At 41.0% G+C, this 21,972-nt stretch overlaps 1 protein-coding gene and 1 long non-coding RNA gene across 5 annotated transcripts in view; one reads left to right on the top strand and one right to left on the bottom strand.

Moving 5' to 3' along the window:
* Nucleotides 1–7,609, bottom strand: part of LOC137244210 (cyclic GMP-AMP synthase-like receptor) — a 276,654-nt gene extending 269,045 nt beyond the window's left edge. For 2 of the 4 annotated variants that reach the window (XM_067772894.1, XM_067772896.1), the window contains exon 1: nt 7,407–7,609. In XM_067772894.1, the coding sequence (XP_067628995.1) occupies nt 7,407–7,563 (157 nt within the window). In that variant the 5' untranslated portion in view covers nt 7,564–7,609. Of the gene's footprint in view, nt 1–7,388 lie in introns of all 4 variants that reach the window. The other 2 variants (XM_067772893.1, XM_067772895.1) reach the window with 2 other exon arrangements.
* Nucleotides 6,943–18,759, top strand: LOC137244212 (uncharacterized). Its single transcript, XR_010950844.1, has 3 exons — nt 6,943–7,151; nt 7,237–7,320; nt 18,277–18,759. It is a non-coding gene; the product is annotated as an uncharacterized lncRNA (long non-coding RNA).
* Nucleotides 18,760–21,972: the final 3,213 nt, after the last annotated feature.

Below are 21,972 nucleotides of genomic sequence, written 5' to 3'. Positions count from 1 at the left end.
GCGATAGCTTCCTACCATACGAGTGGGGGCGTCTCCGTTTATTGTACATAACGTCGCTTCTTCTCTTTGATCCGCCAAACATCTGACCCCTGCTGTCCGCCTGCTGGTTTCAATGCCATAGATTGGGATGGCCATTGAAATCGCCTAAGATAATGCGATTATCGTCAGTGAGTAAGGCTATGATATTGGGGTGGTATACACTGGAGCAATAGGTGGCAGGAGCGATGTAGATGTTAATGATTTCTAGGTTTACATCGCCTGACAGGACAAATAAGCTGTGACGTTCTAAGACACGGTCCGTGCGGTCGATGTAGGGATCAAATATATGATATTGCACTGAGTGGTGTATGATAAACGCGAGACCGCCTCTATTTCCGTTCTCGCGATCTTTTCTGTGGACATTATACCCAGAACAGGTCTGCAGAGCAGGTCGTGCTGTGAGTTTAGTAGCGTATACTACGGGACGCCCTTGGGCGTGAATAGCAAGGAGCCACAAAAGATTTATAAAAGCTGCGACGACGTCGGGTTTTAGGATCTACCCAGAACAACCTGTCCGATGCAACCATCCCTTGCACGTGACACACTCACAATAGTATGACCGTCCTCAAAAGATTATTTTCCGGCAAACGCACCAAAGCCAGTTCGCAGGACCGGGGTCAGGAGACGGACTCGAATTGGGTTCGATACCTTCCCGGAGCCGGAGAGTATGGCGCAGTCACGTTGCAAGGAGCTGCTGGGAGGATGACAATTTGTTGGAGTGACGCAACAAATAAAATGGGGTTATGCTGAAATTACAGCCCTTGGTCGGGAAAAATCCCGAGTCGCTCCGGTACATAGAACCGGCTGCCTTGCTTCTAATGAATTCTAAAAGGGGAATTCTCATTTCCCTTGTTTGTTTTGTAGTTTGTTCCTGACAAGGGAGCTTCAAAATGTGACAAACCTTGTATAATTCAACAATGGGCGAAATATCTTTGCGTAACTTGTGAAATGTCAGTGCCCTGTGCGGAGAAGTTCGTCGTCGTTCGGCATTGTGTTAACAGGGTCCGTATTACGTTTAACGATCCGTCATCAGAGTCATGAAATATCTTATGATGTACTGGTATTTACCGAAACTTGGTGCGGGTTCAAATCCCACTCCCGGGAGAAAAGCCTTTGAAGAGATTTACAGGGTATAATCGAAACAGCTGTCGCCTTGTCCGTCCTGATGTCACGTTGTTTAAAATTTTCCCAAATTATTAAATAAATTATAAAATTAAAAATTGCTTCAAATAAATGTTTTCATACACTTGAAGGAATACGGGCAATCCCCGCTTAACTCATACAAAAAGGCAACATTGGTTAATTCGTTGTAGTTCTATAAATAGAACAAAAGCAGCAACAATACCAAGTTTCTTTGAAAACCGCCTTACCAACAAGCATAACTTTAATACATAATTACATACGAAGTATGTAGTGTGTTAAAGTATAAAATAAGCAAAGAAGGCGATTGGGAAAAACTTTACAACAACTAAGGAATGACGTGGCTGAATTCGTTTGTAACACTTCAACCATCGTAGGAGTGCGGGTTTAAATCCCACTCCCGATAGAAAAGGGCTTTGAAGAGATTTACAAGGTATTGTGACGAATATTAGCAACACTAGGGGATACTTTCATCTCTAAGGCCATACTAAACAGTTGTATGTACATAAACAAAACAATCATTATGTCTACACATATGTACATACAAGCAGCGGAGGGATACGCACAAACACATGCATATATCTGAGATACAAAAGTATGCAATAATCGGTGGAAGTATTGCTCACATATACACGCGCATATGGCTATGCGAGATGCTTTAACCGTGCATCTGTAGTTTATAGCTGGTAACTAAGTAGTAAATTCTAGAAGAAGAAACGCCTAGAAGTATGCGAACGAGACAGCAGAGAGTATAAAAGGAGCGGAAGCTGAGTAAGCCGCAATCAGTTTGATTTAAGCACGCTATCAGTTGCGAAGTATAAGTTTTATTGTGAAAGTAGTCTAATAAATACCATATTGCATTATTGAATATTGAAGTTATTTATTCAACAGTTTAGCGATACGAACGCTAGTAGAAGGTTGCAAATAAGTGGAATTTTCCAAAATCGTTCCAGTATACGTTGTTTAAATTTTTCCCAAATTATTAAATAAATTAAAAAACCAACAGGCCAGAGTTGGTGGAAGTGTGTTAATTGCCGTTCACACTATTTTTTATGCGCAGGAAGTGCATTTTGCAGACTCAGAGGATTCTGAGTTGCTTTCCGTGAGAATAAAATTGTCCTTAACCTACAATTAATTCATAGCAAATTATATTCCTCCATATTCTGATATTTCTTCATATTTGAAGCATTCCTCAATAGTGAAATCTGTTTTCTGTATGGCCAGGTCTTGTGATTCCGTCATTGTACTTGGCGATTTCAATCTTCCGTGTGTGACTTGAAGTTTTGTAGATGGGTTGCTAGTTCCTATTTCTTCTCGTATCAACTTCTACGAGTTTCTAAATGCCTTAGCTGATGTTGGACTTGTTCAAGTAAATAGTATTCCGACAAATTTGGAAAATGCCTGGATTCATCCAATTTGCCTGTAAATCGATGTGATCCCTTTAGCTTTGCCTGAAAATGTATATCATCCAGCTCTTCCGCTATATTTGGAATCTCACGTTCAATCTGAGCTTACTTACAAGTTAATGAGTAAGACCCCTCGCCAGTTTCTATTTAGAAAAACGAATTGGTCTGAGCTTATATATATTTGAAGTATCAAAAAAAGTTGGTGTGAGCACGATGGGGACATTGAAGAGAGTATATCTCATTTCAACAATTATACGCAATATTTTATAAATGCATACCTATTTCGGAATCCACTACGGTACCATCTATTGCTTGAAGCACTAGAGAAATGAAACGCCTAAACAATCAAAAGACGTGTTCATTCAAGCGATACAAGCAATCTGGAACAATGACTTGCATATGCCGCTTACTCTATTTTACGTCACAAGTATAACATGTAAAACAGGAGCTGTTATAAGAACTATATTAATGCGATTAATAACCAAATTCTTTGTAACCAAAATCCTTCTACAGTTTCTTTAATTCGAAAAGGTTAGAGTGTTTCCTTCTACGGTGAAGCTAAATGATAAAATTTCTAGCGATAACTTCAAGATTGCTAACATGTTTGCGGATTTCTTCAAATCTAATTATTCAAATACCTCCGACTCCCCGCCATCCATTTAGATTTACTTCACTGAATTCACAGGTAGTTCTTTATATATGTACTTATGATGTTCTAACTCACCTGGAAAATCTGTAAATTTCCTATTCGAGTGGACCGGATCAAATTCCGCCAATTGTGATGAAATATTGTGCCCATTTCTTATGTCGACCTCTAACCTGCTTGTTTAGTGCGTCTCTGAAGCAAGGGATATACCCAAAAAGTGGAAGGAATCATTCATAATACATAAAAGTGGGAGTAGATCGTGTGTTATAAATTATAGAGGAATAGCTAAGTTTAGCACTATTCCTAAACTATTTGAATCGATCGTCACAAGCCAACTTGCTTTTGGAATTTCGTCAGTAGCTGACTTTTCACAACATGGTTTTTGTAAGGGTAAGTCTACTTGGAAGAGAAGCTCGGCCTTAGATCTCTTCGGAGGTTATCGCGCCTTACATTTATTTTTTTTTTATTTTAAGTCTACTGTGTGCAACTTGCTTGAGTTTACAACCTCGGTATTGAACAGATTTAAGTCTAATAATGATGATATCATTTACACTGATTTTAGTAAAGCATTTGATAAGGTTTCCCATTCGATACTCTTATTAAAACTTGATCGGTAAGGCTTCCGTTCATTGCTTCTGTCCTGGATTTCTTCTTATATGAAGGAAAGAAAAAAGTCATATACAATAATTGTTGGTCTCAATTCATAATTGTAACTTCTGGCGTTCCACAAGGCAGCCACCTTGGTCCTATTTTGTTAATGTTATTCATTAACGACTTTTCAATTGTTTTGAAGCACTGCAAGCCGGTGAGGCTTTATAATGAAGCCTTAGCTGGATTTTAAATTTCATATTGAATCTTGCATGAATAGGGCTAAAGGTACTTTGGCTTTCGTTAAACGTTGCTCTAAAGAATTAAATGACCCATACATTACAAAGACTCCTTTAATATCTTTGGTTTGGTACTTCGATAATCTGGAATCCGTGTTATCAGTTTCATTCTACCAAGCTGGAATCAGTCCAGAAACAATGTTTGCTTAGTGAAATCAAGTTTAATGTTCCTATTAGGCCAAAGAGTATATATTAACAAAGAGTATATATTTGTTAAGAGGCGTCACTCGATACTTTTGTTGTTGCCAAAGCAACCCTGTCATGTCGAATGTGATTCTCAAGGAAGTTTTGTTTAGTTTTCTTTAACTGCACCCTATATATTTATGCGGTGAAGCGACTTTGCATAATTACGATTTTTGGAAAGAGAATTAATTAATTAATTTAATACAATCAATAAAATAAACACAAATACCCCACGAGAATGTATAGAACGCATTTTTATAAATACATCTGACAAAAAACAACCAACATCGCCTGTGACTTGTTTCTCGGGATTAAAAAATATCTTCTAGCTATCTTAAATTTGTAAGCTGAAATGGTGAAAAGAATGCCAAACCACTATAATTTTTTTGAACCCTCTATTTCGAATATGTGAAGTGCCATTGACTGGAAATTGTTCATAAAGCTGTGATTTGATCGTTATTAATATTATGTATGTTTTAAAATTTAGTCTATAAAATTTATGTATATACTATTGTTCATTCGTTTTCTAATACTTAAATTCACGTGTGCCCCTACTGGGCAAACAGCTCCTTCAAGCACACTTTTTACTTTTTGCTAGCTGGTTTTGAGATGTTTATTACTAATTTAAGTATCTCAGATTATCAAGCGTATAATTAAACACCGTTATTTATATCGTACATGTTATATTTAAGTCCTTTTCTGCATACTTCGCCTGTATGATTGTTTAATTTGTAGCCTGATAAATAAATAAATTAAATTATATCTAAAAAATTTAAGTAAGTAGTGTAAGTTTCTCTCACTTTGTACTGTCAGTTCGTAATTATATATAGTCTGGTTAATTATTAAATTTGTAGACTAAAATTAAATAAATAATTTTCAGAAATAATTTGACAGTTGCATAGTTATCGGCTGAGGGAAGTGGTTTTCCATCTCCAATAGGTGGCCAGCTTTAAAGTCCCGACACATAAGCAGTTTTTCATATAGATGAGTTTAAGACAAGCTTATGCATTATATGTAGATTGCACGTATTTTTATGGAGAACGTTAGAATGAGCGACACTGGCGCCGTCTGATATTGAAAAGTAGCCAACTCCCAAATTTTGTTGCAAGCAAATCATAAGAAGAAGAATTTGACACTTGCTTTGGCGAAGGGTGTTGGCGCACTTTGCAAGTGCAGTTATTGTTCCCACTGGTCGGTAAATTTTCTAACATTTTTCGCAATTAAAGCCTGCAATATAACAATCGAATACGACAAAGAATACGTTAGCAAGTATTTTTGTTGTATAGGGAGAATGTTTATAACAGTGTTTCGCGAAATTTTGTATGTGAATGGGCAAGACGTAATAAACTTCAATTACCAAGTCTAAATTTCCTTCATATTTTCAAACGCAACATCTTGGTTGATTTTGGCGATGATATTGGAATGCATAAGCTGTGTTAAACGCATCTATATGAAAAATATCATTGTGCCGCGGCCTTTACGAACGAGTATAGAAATGCTTGATACCCGGATATCTAGAGCTATAATATTTACAGCTATTCTGTTTTGTTTGAAAGTAGACAACTCGGGCAGTGAACAAAATTCACACAAAGAGAATGGGCGCTTTCAGCGAACCCAAGTGTTCATCAGTGAGTGATAGTTTTCTGAACGCACCGTTGAGTATTTTTGATCCAGTCGACGGTTTGGATTTTACGGAAAATTACTGAGCACAATTTCATTCGCACAACGTGTTTATTCGGCTATCTGACAGTTCTTTGACATTTTAAGGTGTTGGTTATGAATAGAATTTTTCCTCTAAATATTCACCCCTCTAATGGTTGTCAATAGCTAGAAAATTAGTGTCGACGCTCATTAATTGGTATCGGCGTTGTCAAAGTCGATAACTATTGATGAGTGTTGATGCTTCTTCGGTATCGGCTAAAACAACATTGAAATTATGTTGACGTGGCGTGACACAAAATTTGTCAACATACTTTTTGGTGACGATAAGCGCTGCAATACGAAATTCGGCTCTTAAAAATTGGTAAAATAAGCCTTATTTATTCTTATAAATACACGTTATTTATTTATTTTTAATCAAATTTCAGAAAATGGTAAGAATAACTAACAACAACCAATTCATGAAGTTTGTTGCAGAAGTTCCAACAAATTTTAAGGACCAATGTCAAGGTATTGCAACCAAATTGGAATACTCTCGGACCGCCACTCAAAAATGCTGAAGGTTTGCAAAAGGTGAAAAACTGTTTATTTTACTACGTACATACATGTGTATGTAGTTTTTGAGAGACCTTAAATAAAAGGTCAAAAGAAAGCTTGTCCACAATAAACAAGAGTGTCATGCCACGGGAGGGGGAAGGGTACAGGCAATTGGTGCTAAGCCCACTGGAGGAGCAGGTTGCGAATTTTGTACATTTTAAATCACAAATTTTACACTAAACATCAAATAATAACTGAACAAATTGTAAATAAACAATTGTCAAAAGTATAGGTATCATAGTTTTTCTATAAAATAATCGATAACACGTCAACGTCAATACATTGTTTTAGTAAATACCCATTCTGCATTGACGTGACGTTGATGTCGATACGACGTGGTGGTTGACATTGACAACCACAATAGGGGTGATTATAGTGAAATGTGAAAAGTAATGTAAGAAGTCGTTTTCCTTAAAAATTAAGGATAATTATTTCATTTTGCAACTAACCGTTTAGAGAACAAATGTTCTATCAGTCAACTGATGGAAACATGTTTGCCACGTATAAGCAAAAGTATTGTTGGGTGAAAGCCCCCAAGCATTAATTAAATATTATGCCAGTGAGCTAAATATGCTTACGCACATCAATACCAATGTATGTACCTACATATACATATATTAGTGTAGACATATATATCGTAAGTTGAACTATTTCCTCTGTATCTTTTTTGCGAAATCAGAATCCTTTAGTTTGTCACTCCAAAATGCACCATTCTGAGAAATAAGATATTTTATGATAGATAATAAAGAAAACATATCTTAAGGTAAGAACTTTATTATACTTTGCGCTTTAATATTGTCTTACAGGTTTTATTTCTCTCAATATACTTACGATATGGATGTATGTTACCTTTTAGGTATACACCATTGTAAAATTTTGAAAAAACTTCATCATTTTTTAATTTGCTCAAAATACTGTTTCTTAAACATTCTAAATTATTCATATATTGTCTTCTAAAAGGCTTTATGTTAATATCCTTATTGATTTTGGCGAAAATGTTATCCATGATCGCTAGTACAACACTAACTGAGATCAGTGTTGCCGTTTTGGTTATATTTAACCAAAACCTTGTAATTTCTTTCCATATTGCGCAATTGTTCAGATGGGCTAGGGTACGCTTACACAGCCACCGATAAACCGAAAAATTGCAATCAGCTGATAAAATCGGCCGGGCTGGTGCTCAAATTACAACCGATTATCGGCCGGCAGCTTTTTTTCTTACATTTTACTTTTTCGCAAAAATACGCATGCGTTTATGCTTTTATGTACTTATCCCATAACGGCCGGCTGTTTTGCATACAATTAATCAATTTTTCAGTCCATGGCACAAATAATTAATTTTTCACAGTAAATGCACGCAATTTACGGGACGATAAAATTGAACACGCGCGAGAACAATTCGGTGATCGGTTGAAATGTACACACGCTCATCTAAATACATATGTTTATTTTTATCGGACGATTACGACCGGCATCGGGCGATCAAAATCGGTGGCTGTGTAAGCGTACACTTAAAAATAAAACGTTCGTATCTATGGCAGTCACAAAATGAAAATGAAAGGTAAACGAGAACGTGAACTTTAACGAGAACGTTTATTTCCATAAATACAAAATGAAGATTAAATGATACATGAAATTCATAAGTACATATTAAAATTACTTACCGCAAATTTTTCCTCTTTGACATCCACGAATCTTGTAAAACTTAGCACCCTCCAAATTTATGTACGAAGCAATAGAGAAATAAAATATGTGGCCCCTATTACGGGCATTTTTCGATCTACCGAACATCGAAAATCGAAATTGAAATTGGTATTATGAAATCTAATCTCTGTCGAAATTTTCTTTGTGTATCTAATTTTGAAGCGAATAAAAATTTGTTGTCGACGCTGTATCGAAATCGAAGAAAATTGTTTGAAAAGTAAGTTTTTTGGATTCATCTTCTAATTTTTTGCTATCTAATAGTAATTGCAAACTATTTGTATTAATCGTATATAGTGTTGGATGTTTTATTTTTATTAAAATGAATATCCACACAAAAATTATTTAAAAGAAAATGTTACATTTTCATGATGCAAAATTGAATAATAATGAAAATGTTTGAAAATAGAAAAATCTATATTGAAAATTAAAATATTGTAAAACATATTAAAATTACAAAGTTCAAAGTAACATAATAAATACAAATATTTGAGTCAATATAATTTAAGAACCCTACATATAGGTCCAAGGTCGTGAATACAAAACAACTGCTTAGAAAACTGGTTTCAAAAATTGGACAAAATCCGTTTATAACAAAAGGAACATGCTGAAAGGATCAGTTGGAAAAATTTCCGAATGCATTCTCGTACCCGATGCTCAGTTGAGACAACCCCTAGCGCAAAACATGAGAATTGTTGTCAATTTCAAAGTGGTTGGATAGACTTATGAAGTTAATTTTTAACACACGTAACAACATGTTTAGAAAGTTACAATGTTTAGAAAGCTACAATTACGCATTGAAATTCATTTCAGCGTTTTACACTTCTGGCTAGTTCCAGTACTTAAGCTTTTTTCTTCATAATAAATATTTTTGCTTTTATTTTATTTGACAGATGATGGAAATGTGCTTTTCTGAACGGTTGAATTTATCGAATTATCGAACAATGACACAAGTTTTGATCGAATGAGTGTCAAAATACCGAATGAAAATTCCCCTTCAAAAAATGCGAGTACTCTATAAATAATGTAAGGAATACTCCTTTGGGAGTATAGGACTGCTCCAAATCTAATCTGTATTCATACAAAAAATGTGCTCCAATTAACATTGTGATGTCCTAGGAGAGGAGTAGGTGATCTAACTCTCGCTTTGTTTGTGAGTATTCCATAGAGTACATACGTGAGATTACTTTCCAAAGTACTTTCACTGTAGTACTCCATGGAGCACGCACAGAGGATCATATGCCAAAGTACTAAAGAGGAATTGTGTCGGAAAGAATTATCGAAGTGAATTTAATTTAAAATGAAAGTAAATGAAAAGGGGCAACACAACTTTTATATTTTATACTACGAATATTCTTATGTTATTTAGCATTTGCGTGAATAAAGAAACTAATATTTCTTTATACATACCATTGTATGTATACATAAAACCAGTGCGCTGTTGCATTTTATCAGAGTAGCCAAAGTAAAATATTATTATTAGTTATTTGCATGCAATATTTTACTTTTGGCAACTCTGTTCGATCGTCATCGTGTCGTGATCGCTGTCGTTAAAAAACGAGCTTTGATCGGCTGATGGTGGTCCGCAAACGCATTGCAAAGGAGTATTGTTCGATTACTCCAACATGAAGAAAATGGAACACGTAATCCAACAATTTTTGCAGGGTCGTTCGATCAGCTCTTTCGACCACAGTTGAAGATCGAATTTGTCTCATAATAGGGGCCTGTATCTATGCGATCGATATTCGCAATGATCGATAAAAGTAAAATGTCAAAGAAGAGCTGTCACCTGCTGAAAGTTACTTTGGTACACATTGATAACAAAGTGTTTACACTAGGTTAGGTTGAACTGCCCGGTCCATGAGGACCTCACATAAACTGAATGAGTCCGTAGTGTTACCAGAAGTTTGTTTTAACGACCAAACTGAAAACACCTATCAAAAACCAGGACCTATGTTATAAAATAACTCCGTCCTCTTGGCAAATACTAGACGCTGCCTAGGACTTAAGCCTCTTGCTGCTTCTAGATCTGACGGCTGTATCACTCCTAATAGGTGGAGTCTTAGCCTGGCAAGCGCAGGGCATGAGAAGATTAAGGCAAAAGGAGCATGTATCATAATAGAGATGTTAAATTGATATAATTTTAGTGGTTAAGCATTGTTATTGTAATATCGCCGTTTGCTGCGCGCAAATTAGTATAAAAGGGCGACAAGTCCTGAAGTAAATTGAGTAGTTAGATAACAATAGCTAGGCATAGTAATTGCCTGGTTAAACTGGCCAGCGATTAGTACACCTGGGGGCTTTGACCTCACGAGTACTTAGGCAGTACATTTGTTGGGCGGTTGGGCGGCACCCAAATCATTTTTAAATATATTAAAGTACTTTCGAGGTGAAATCGTGGTCGTGTAAATTGAATCAGAGTAATTCAGCTGAATATCGCGAAAAGCCGAAAACCGATACGCTACTATAGTGAAAAAATCTAGATTTGTGTAAGGTTCACATCCAAATATATAATTCTAAATTTGTGAAAAGTTCACCTCCAAATATATTATCGCACACCTATTGATTTACAGAAATTTTTATTTGGGTTTGTTGGCTAGACCTATACGGTCTTCATAATTTCATTTGAATCGGTTATTGATTTGAAACCAAGACACCAGTTTGAGATCAGCGGCAAACCGTCACCACCACATCATCGCCGCGAGGGCGCCATTGCTGTCGCGCCACGCCACATACATCACCATAGAGGAGCCGTTTCCTAACCAACCCTATCAAGGAAATCGGTGAGTACCATCCTCTAGTTTATCTAATGGTCCTTCGTCGCCATCGAAGAAACCAGCGGTTTTAATAATAAACATACATAAATATATATTAAGTATATCCCCCCGAGTGTATTTTGGAGGCTTCCGCCAAATGCAAAGTTTTCCCGCCAAAATTACATTGTTTCCCGCCATAATTATATTTTTTCCCGCCAGGAAAATATATGTATATTTCCATCCCTATACACACCTATACATAAACGGGGTGCATCAAAAAGTAAAGACAAATCCCACACACACTTGCACAAAGTTAGTTCATTTCCTTTTAATACTTGTGTCCCTTGCGGTTTAATTTAAATACATATCCTCACATTTATATTGTTGGCGATACCCAGCAAAAAATTCGGTCACATTTGCATTATTTGCAATACCCATCAGTAAATTCTGCCACTCAACCCAACTGGTCCCAGCCTACGCCAATCCTGATCAATAAGAAAACTTCTACCTTTGGGTTTCCCGTATAAATAAAGGCTCGGCAATCTCCAAAATAGCTAAAGTAAAATTAAGTAAGTTCCTTTTCAGAATGGCTAGCGTGGTCGAAAATAAATTTATATCCGAAACGGATCTCTTTTCGGATTACTGCGCTCGGTTCGGCACAACCGAGATCCAAGATAACACCGAGGCATCCCTAAAAATAGAATATAAAAATATCGAGGTGTTCTGGGAAAGGGTACAGAGCGCATATGACGCCGTCGTAGAGTCAGATGACAACGACCTTCCCGAAGACTTTAAGGCCTCAGATTTCAATAAATACCGCGCCTTCCTTATAGCGTATGAGGACACAAAGGCAAGAATAGGCGATCAACTCCAGCTAAGGGTACTAAGCAATCCCGTCCCCGCTACAACCACCACTCCCCAAGAAAGTTCCGGGATATACCTCAAAGTACCCGCCTGTGACACCGAAGTCTTTTACGGGAGTTATGATCAATGGACGTCCTTCCGTGACATGTTCACGGTGGTCTACATCAACCACCCCAAACTCTCGAGCGCCCAAAAATTGTATCATCTCAGGTACAAAACTCAAGGAAAAGCCGGCCAGATAGTAAATCAATTCCCACTTAGTGATGACAACTTTGCTCTGGCTTGGGAAGCCCTCAAATCCCGTTACGAAAATAAAAGAGTCTGGGTCTATAATCAAATAAAAGTCCTAATCAACCTCAAGGCCATTCAGACTGAAAACAGCGAAGATATTCAGCGATTGCTATCCTCTGTAAACAACTGCCTCCAGATATTAGCAACCCAACAAGTCTCGACAGAGAGTTGGGACCCCATATTAATATAACTGGTAACCTCAAAACTCCCAGAAAATACAGTTGCGCTTTGGGAGCAATTTTTAAGATCCAGAAGAGACCTGCCGAACTGACAACTCGCTACGAGATAGTGGAAAGGGTGGATCAATGGCGACCAGCCAAACCCCGATATAATTCACCCTCCACAAATATCTCAAGGCCTCCCGCAAGTCAGAATAATCCCCAGTTCAGGCAGAGCCAAACCCAAAACCAAAGCCGCAACAACCCGCACTATAGCAACTACCCCCAAAATCGCACAAATGCTCATGTGGCCGAGCATCAAAAAATCTACGCCTGCAGAATGTGCAAGCAGTCCTCCCACACGCTACAAAGCTGCTTGCGTTACAAAAAGCTGGCTATCCCTGAGCGGAAAAAATTCGTGAGAGATAACAACCTGTGCGAAAGTTGTCTATCCCAAACCCACCTCTTAAAAGACTGCACAAGCACAAGGACGTATCTCTACTGCCAAGGTCGCCACAACTCCACCCTCCACGACACCGGAGTATCTCATCAAACCATTGGCCCTCGAAGAACGGCATCCCAAGTAGCAACTAGTCAGGACGTTACCAACCCAGATCCCAACGAAGAACTTCCCACCACTTCAAACGCTGCCCGCATCCAATCGTTTCATGCAGAAAATGATAGCCAAATCATCCTCCCTACAGCGATAGTGTCGGTAGAACACCGAGGGTACTGCTTCAGGCTCAGAGCCTTAGTGGATCAAGGGTCAGAACGTAGCTTCATCTCTTCAAAAGCTCAAATCAAGCTAGGCCTCCCATATACCCACTCCCTATTTGAAATATCGGGCATGGGAGGCGGAGTAGTAGAAACCTCCAACAAGTTGTGCTCACTGGCCCTACTCTCAAAAAACCACAAGGTGAAAATAAAGGCCCAGGCAATCGTGCTACTTCGTCTCATTAGGAAACTCCCAACACTCAGGCTAAATAACGACCAAATGCGTAAATGGTCCCACCTCAAGCTAGCAGACCAGAATTCTCAGAAACCCTCCCAAATCGATCTGGTGTTAGGCAGCGATCTCATCCCTCAATTCATGCTAAATGGCATAGAAAAGATCTCGCCCACACTGCTAACCCAAAACACAATATTTGGCTGAATAATAAGTGGCCAAACCTCCGAAAAGGTCGGATCACACTCCTCTCAAGCGTGGGAAGTGACGAATGTCCAGCTGAATGAACAGCTAAGGCAATTCTGGGAAATCGAAGAAATATCCAGAGTGCGAGTGGAAACCCCAGAAGATAAAATGTGCGAAGACTTTTATCAAAGCACAACCACTCGCATGGATGACGGTCGATATATGGTTCGGCTCCCCTTTAAACCAACATTCCCGAACGATATCGACCTAGGCCAATCCCGTACTGCAGCCCTACGACAGTTCCACGGTATGGAACGTACTCTCTCAAAAAAGGGCGATCTCAAGCAGCAATACGACCAGGTACTCGAAGAATATCATTCCCTAGACCACATGGAAGAATGCAGTCCCACTGAAGTAGAATCTCGAGGTAAATACTGCTCGTTCTATCTCCCTCACCATGCAGTCGTAAGGCCAGACAAGAAGACAACAAAAGCCAGAGTTGCATTCAACGCCTCTAAAAAGTTGGGTTCCGGTCACTCCCTTAACGATGTTTTATGTACCGGACCAACCCTCCAACCCGATCTCCGACTTATGTTGTTGAAATAGCGGACATATAAATATGTGTTTAATGGCGATGTCGAGATAATGTACCGCCAAATTGTCTTGGACCCCGATGACCGAGACTACCAACGGATAATATTCCGAACCCCCGAACACAGTCCAATAAAGGACTACAAGTTAAAAAAGATCACCTTCGGGGTTAACTGCGCGCCTTTCCTGGCTATTCACACTCTACACGAGCTGTCGAAAGATATAGCCGATTCCCATCCTCGCGCAGCCCCAATACTAAAATCCGGGACGTATGTTGACGATATTTTATCTGGCAGTCATGATCTCCAATCAGCCGAGCAATCCCTAACAGAGACTATAGAGGCTCTCAATTCAGCCGGCTTTCCCCTAAAAAAGATCACGGCAAACCATCCCAACATCCTCCAAAAAATATCGAAAACTGATCTGCTGGAAACAAGCTTTCTCGAGTTCGAAAAGACTGGGCATCCAGTGGAACGCCCTAACGGATACATTCTCGTATACCGTCAACTCAAATCCGGCATCCACTGCAGCCACGAAGCGGCAAATCCTCTTCTCCATTGCGAAACTTTTCGATTCCGCAGGGTGGCTCACGCCCATAATGATCCAAGCGAAGATGCTCATGCAAGAATTGTGGTTAGACGGGGCCGAATGGGACGAGGAGGTTAAACCCACCCGTCTAGCCAAATGGGCGCAGTTCTCTCAAATTCTTCCCTCTATCTCAGCCATCCATATACCCCGATGGATGAATTTTACGCCCGATCAATATGTTGAGCTCCACGGATTCTGCGACGCCTCAGAAAAGGCTTATTGTGCTACCTAGTACCTAAGAAGTACCGTCGGTACTCAATCCGCTCTCACCTTATAATGTCCAAAGGCAAAGTGGCTCCTCTCAAAACTATTAGTCTTCCACCCCTGGAGTTATGCGGAGCGCTCTTGTCAGCAAAATTAGTCGCAGCAGTCCAACCCCATCTCGGCCTAAGTCAAAAAAAATTAATTATGTAGTCCGATTCCGAAATCGTGCTAGCCTGGCTGGAAAAGCCACCCACTCTTGGAAAACATACGTCTCCAACCGAACAGCGCAGATTATAGACCTAGTTGGAATTGTCCCTTGGCGACATGTGCGAAGCACGCCGACGTCATGCGCCCGAAAATCCGTCTGCTGAGCTTGACTCAGTCGAGATTCTTCGCTTCCGAAAGAGCGTCCCTCGAAAATTCAGAACCAATCGGAAAGCGAAGTTCCCTACTGACACTTGACCCCTTCCTGGACACAAACAGGATTATCCGTGCCAACGGACGATTAGTAAACGCCGACATGACCTACAATGAGTGTCATCCCATCATTCTCCCCGAAAAGGCTAGATTTACTACCCTCTATATAAGGTTTATGCACGAGAGCTTCCTCCATGCGGACATCCGCCTCCTGCAACAAGCTATGATGCAGGAATTCTATACCCCCCCGACTCAAACCTCAGCTGAAAAAGTGCATTTTCCAATGTAAAGTCTGCACCATCCATAAGCGACAAACGCAATCCCAAATAATGGCAGCTTTACCCCTCGAACGATATAATTTCGGGCCCCTTCATTACTACTGACGTAGACTTCGCAGGCCCGTTTCAAATAAAAGCTTCGATACTCCGATCTCCAACCCTCGTAAAAGGCTTTGTGGCCGTTTTCGTTTGCTTCACCACCAAGGCGATCCATCTGGAATTGTGTTCGGATCTCACCAGTAAGGCTTTTCTCGCTGCCTTCGCCCGGTTTGTAGGGCGTCGAGGGTACCCGAAACAAATGATGAGCGACAACGGCACAATATTCATTGGTGCTAAGCGAGCTACCGAAGTAGAGTTCGTCACCTTCCTCAACGAAGCCTCGACAGATATTGTCCAAAAGTACGCGCCACAAGGCATCGAGTAGAAATTTATACCCCCCGGCGTACCCCACATGGGCGGATTACGGGAATCTGCCGTCAAAAGCTTTAAAACCCATTTTAAAAAGGTCGCCGGAACGCACAGCTTCACCTTTGAAGAATTCTCGAGTTTATTAATTCGTATAGAGGCCGTACTCAATTCTCGTCCCATCTCTCCGCTTTCTCAGGACCAAGCGGATCTCACCGCTCTCACACCTGGCCAATTTATCCCAGCCGCACCCCTTCTCGCCATCCCCGAGCCGAACTATAAACACCTCTCTATGATCAACCGTTGGGAACGGTTGAAAGTTTTACATCACCAATTCAGCAAGCGCTGGAAGAACGACTATCTCATGGACTTACACCAGCGTTATACATGGCAAACCGCTCAACCTCCCCCTAAAATCGGCGATTTAGCCGCCATTAAGGAAGACCACTTACCCCCAAGCGAATGGCGTCTAGGTAGAGTGAAGAGCGCTCATTCTGGCAGAGATGGACACGTACGAGTGGTCGACGTACGCACTCAAAACGGTGTTCTCACTAGGCCGCTAACAAAATTGTGCTTCCTGTCACCAACGGAGCCTGACTCAGACCCCATGGTTCCCTTTCATCTCCCGAACCAATTACAGTCCACTAAGCTCAACTATCGACACCATCCCAGAACATAATTGAATCATCCCGTATCGCATACGGGCAGTCCCTAACTTGGTGTCTCTTCTCAGGCGCACAACTAATACACATTCATCTCGCTCGCTGGAATCGCGAGTCGTAGTGCCCGCAGCCCCACCACGACACACCAATACCGCGATGGCCGACTACCGGAAATGCCGATTGTGTATGTGGCATCACGCCCTCTTGAGGTGCCTTGCCTTCTTGGCCACGCAGCCGCAACAACGCGCATTAATTGCTCCGGCACATCTATATTGCACCAACTGCTTGGCGCTGTCCCATCGCACCAACGAGTGCACCTCCACCAAACGCTGTCGGGTCTGCGGGCATCCCCATCATACACTACTACATCGGGAAACCGGAGGTCGCCACCCGTCATGTGCCGTTCCACCACAGTAGGAGGCTCGTCCGACATCACGCCGAACGGAGTCGCACCGTCGCATTTCCGCAACTCATCGTCGACGTCGCCAGCCACCACTCACCCATCGTTCTTCGAATGCGCGTCAACCTCAACGGCCATCAAATGTCGAAAACCGCACTATACGATGCACCGCCACCGTCCTGCGCACTTCAACTTACAAAAATGAAGTTGGGAAAATACTGATTCAAGAAGCAGTTCGGGCTCTGACCGAGTCGCAGCACACGTTAGGCGCTTAGTATGCCTAGGCGGGCCAGGATGCTTACGTGGCGTAGGCTGCCACCCGTCCCATCTCCTTATTGTACATACGTACATCTATGAATTTATTTATAACCCGAATCTTGTATGATATTCATTTATATTGAATTGTAGTATACTGAATTATCCACAAAATTAATGAATTGTATGTAGCCTTAAATTTCCCATTGGGAATCTTCATGGACATGTGGCAGCCCCCACCGCAATGATCGATAAAAGTCAAATGTCAAAGAAGAGCTGTCACCTGCAGAAAGTTACTTTGGTACACATTGATAACAAAGTGTTTACACTAGGTTAGGTTGAACTGCCCGGACCATGAGGACCTCACATAAACTGAATGAGTCCGTAGTGTTACCAGAAGTTTGTTTCAACGACCAAACTGAAAACACCTATCAAAAACCAGGACCTATGTTATAAAATAACTCCGTCCTCTTGGCAAATACTAGACGCTGCCTAGGACTTAAGCCACTTGCTGCTTCTAGATCTGACAGCTGTATTACTCCTAATAGGTGGAGTCTAAGACTGGCAAGCGCAGGGCATGAGAAGATTAAGGCAAAGGGAGCATGTATCATAATAGAGATGTTAAATTGATATAATTTTAGTGGTTTAGCATTGTTATTGTAATATCGCCGTTTGCTGCGCGCAAATTAGTATAAAAGGGCGACAAGTCCTTAAGTAAATTGAGTAGTTAGATAACAATAGCTAGGCATAGTAGTTGCCTGGTTAAACTGGCCAGTTAATAGTACACCTGGGGGCTTTCACCTCACGAGTACTTAGGCAGTACATTTGTTGGGCGGTTCTCACCCCCCCCCCCCCCCCTCCGTCAACCGGAAGGATTAGTAGGTGGTTTTCACATCGGCTACCCTTTAATTAGCCAGGCTTAGACCTAAGAGAAAAAAATAACTTAAATAAAATACATACATACGTTTATATATAATTACAGGGTTTCTTTTTACTAGGCACCTAACTTTATTCTAGTGAACCATGATCGGGCCGAGTTCTACCCCGGCATAAGGAAACGTCCGTCACAAATGGCGCCCGAGCAGGGCTTCTAATCAGAGTAATCAAAAATTGAGAAAATCTCCAGCAAAAGAAACCACAGAGGATTTCGGGACACAAACCACAGAGGATTACGAGACACAAAATCTCCTGGAAAAAGGCACAGAGGGAAGGCAAAATAACCAGCAGGCATTGTGAAGGTCACTTGGGTGTATTACGTCAACCGTGAGGACCTTTCAAATGCGCATCCAAGTTTGGGCTGGAAGAGCTTCGCAAGCGGCGAGCAGGCTTCATCCAGACTAGAGGTACCGACGCAACATTCCAGGACCGATTCACAGAATTAGCTCTACAGCACGCCCCACTAGTAATCACGGTAAGCCCACCAACTCCGAAAGAAAACACCGAGCAAACATCGCCAGGTGGCAACGCACAGGAAAACGTCAACGAAACAACCAGGCACGAGGAGGGGTCACAAACACCGCCATAAACCATTTACCAGCGAGCGTTACATGCTAATATTATGGATCCCGTACGGAAATGGGGCTTGCGATACGACGGAGGTAAGGACCCGCTGGGGTTTATTGAACGGATCGATGAGCTGGCAGACAGCTACGAAATTGGCCGCAACTCCATCCCACGAGCACTACCAGAATTGCTCGGGGATAAGACACTGTTGTGGTTCCACAACAACAACCGACACTGGAAGGAATGGGAATCCTTCAAGAGAGACTTCTTGCAAATTTTCTTGAGTTCCCGATATTTCGATCGTTTAGTCGATGAAATCAGACAGCGTGTTCAAAGGCTAGGTGAGAATTTTAATGATTACGTATTATCATTACAGGGGCTGATGCAACACTCCGACTACACTAGTGCCCAGTAGCTTACCAGGTGTTTACGCGCCGTAGGCTGCCACCCGTCCCATCTCCCTCTTGTACATACGTATTATGAATTTATTTATAACCCCAATCTTGTATGATATTCATTTATATTAAATTGTAGTATACTGAAATATCCACAAAATTAATGAATTGTATGTAGCCTTAAATTTCCCATTGGGAATCATCATGGACGTGTGGCAGCCCCCACCGCGTAAATCCACCAAATTGAATTCGCCGCAAGTACAGGATGGCGATCCGGCATGATCGCCACCTGTCAAAAAACCACCACCTTTTGGTCTCCTTTGTTTTGATTTATCATAAATTTGAAGAAGCGGCGCGTTTTTTACTAACTTTTCTTTTGCAAGTCCGCCATGGTTTTTCAGTTTTTCCTAAAATAATTGTCGTGGTTTTCTCGCTTTTGCGGCACCCAAATCATTTTTAAATATATTAAAGTACTTTCGAGGTGAAATCGTGGTCGTGTAAATTGAATCAGAGTAATTCAGCTGAATATCGCGAAAAGCCGAAAACCGATACGCTACTATAGTGAAAAAATCTAGATTTGTGTAAGGTTCACATCCAAATATATAGTTCTAAATTTGTGAAAAGTTCACCTCCAAATATATTATCGCACACCTATTGATTTAAAGAAATTTTTATTTGGGTTTGTTGGCTAGACCTATACGGTTTTCATAATTTCATTTGAATCGGTTATTGATTTGAAACCAAGACACCAGGGTTTTGTTCAGGAGAAATCTATCGAGTGCGTAAAGAAAGATCATCGAGGTTTTGGAGAAAACAGTGCTCCACAATCCAGGACAACCATAAAATCGAGTGCGTATAGCAGAAGCAGAAACTTGCTGGAAAACCATCTTGTACAAGGCGTAAGTTTGATATCAGCGGCAAACCGTCCCCACCACATCATCGCCGCCAGGGCGCCATTGCTGCCGCGCCACGCCACATACATCACCATAAAGGAGCCGTTTCCTAACCAACCCTATCAAGGAAATCGGTGAGTACCATCCTCTAGTTTATCTAATGGTCCTTCGTCGCCATCGAAGTAACCAGCGGTTTTAATAATAAACATACATAAATATATATTAAGTATATCCCCCCGAGTGTATTTTGGAGGCTTCCGCCAAATGCAAAGTTTTCCCTCCAAAATTACATTGCTTCCCGCCATAATTATATTTTTTCCCGCCAGGAAAATATATGTATATTTCCATCCCTATACACACCTATACATAAACGAGGTGCATCGAAAAGTAAAGGCAAATCCCACACACACTTGCACAAAGTTAGTTCATTTCCTTTTAATACTTGCGTCCCTTGCGGTTTAATTTAAAAACATATCCTCACATTTATATTGTTGGCGATACCCAGCAAAAAATTCGGTCACATTTGCATTATTTGCAATACCCATCAGTAAATTCTGCCACTCAACCCAACTGGTCCCAGCCTACGCCAATCCTGATCAATAAGAAAACTTCTCCCTTTAGGTTTCCCGTATAAATAAACGCTCGGCAATCTCCAAAATAGCTAAAGTAAAATTAAGTAAGTTCCTTTTCAGAATGGCTAGCGTGGTCGAAAATAAATTTATATCCGAAACGGATCTCTTTTCGGATTACTGCGCTCGGTTCGGCACAACCGAAATCCAAGGTAACACCGAGGCATACCTAAAAATAGAATACAAAAATATCGAGGTGTTCTGGGAAAGGGTACAGTGCGCATATGACGCCGTCGTAGAGTCAGATGACAACGACCTTCCCGAAGACTTTAAGGCCTCAGCTTTCAATAAATACCGCGCCTTCCTTATAGCGTATGAGGACACAAAGGCAAGAATAGGCGATCAACTCCAGCTAAGGGTACTAAGCAATCCCGTCCCCGCTACAACCACCACTCCCTTAGAAAGTTCCGGGATATAACTCAAAGTACCCTCCTGTGACACCGAAGTCTTTTACGGGAGTTATGATCAATGGCCGTCCTACCGTGACATGTTCACGGCGGTCTATATCAACCACCCCAAACTCTCGAGCGCCCAAAAATTGTACCATCTCAGGTACAAAACTCAAAAAAAAGCCGGCCAGATAGTAAAGCAATTCCCACTTAGTGATGACAACTTTGCTCTGGCTTGGGAAGCCCTCAAATCCCGTTACGAAAATAAAAGAGTCTGGGTCGATAATCAAATAAAAGTCCTAATCAACCTCAAGGCCATTCAGACTGAAAACAGCGAAGATATTCAGCGATTGCTATCCTCTGTAAACAACTGCCTCCAGATATTAGCAACCCAACAAGTCTCGACAGGGAGTTGGGACCCCATAATAATATAACTGGTAACCTCAAAACTCCCAGAAAATACAGTTGCGCTTTGGGAGCAATTTTTAAGATCCAGAAGAGACCTGCCGAACTGACAACTCGCTACGAGATAGTGGAAAGGGTGGATCAATGGCGACCAGCCAAACCCCGATATAATTCACCCTCCGCAAATATCTCAAAGCCTCCCGCAAGTCAGAATAATCCCCAGTTCAGGCAGAGTCAAACCCAAAACCAAAGCCGCAACACCCCGCACTATAGCAACTACTCCCAAAATCGCACAAATGCTCATGTGGCCGAGCATCAAAAAATCTACGGCTGCAGAATGTGCAAGCAGTCCTCCCACACGCTACAAATCTGCTTGCGTTACAAAAAGCTGGCTATCCCTGAGCGGAAAAAATTCGTGAGAGATAACAACCTGTGCGAAAGTTGTCTATCCCAAACCCACATCTTAAAAGACTGCACAAGCACAAGAACGTATCTCTAC

The sequence above is a fragment of the Eurosta solidaginis genome, chromosome 3 (genome assembly GCF_040869045.1).
Source record: "Eurosta solidaginis isolate ZX-2024a chromosome 3, ASM4086904v1, whole genome shotgun sequence".
Lineage (NCBI taxonomy): Eukaryota > Metazoa > Arthropoda > Insecta > Diptera > Tephritidae > Eurosta > Eurosta solidaginis.
This window is presented reverse-complemented; position numbering and strand designations above follow the sequence as displayed.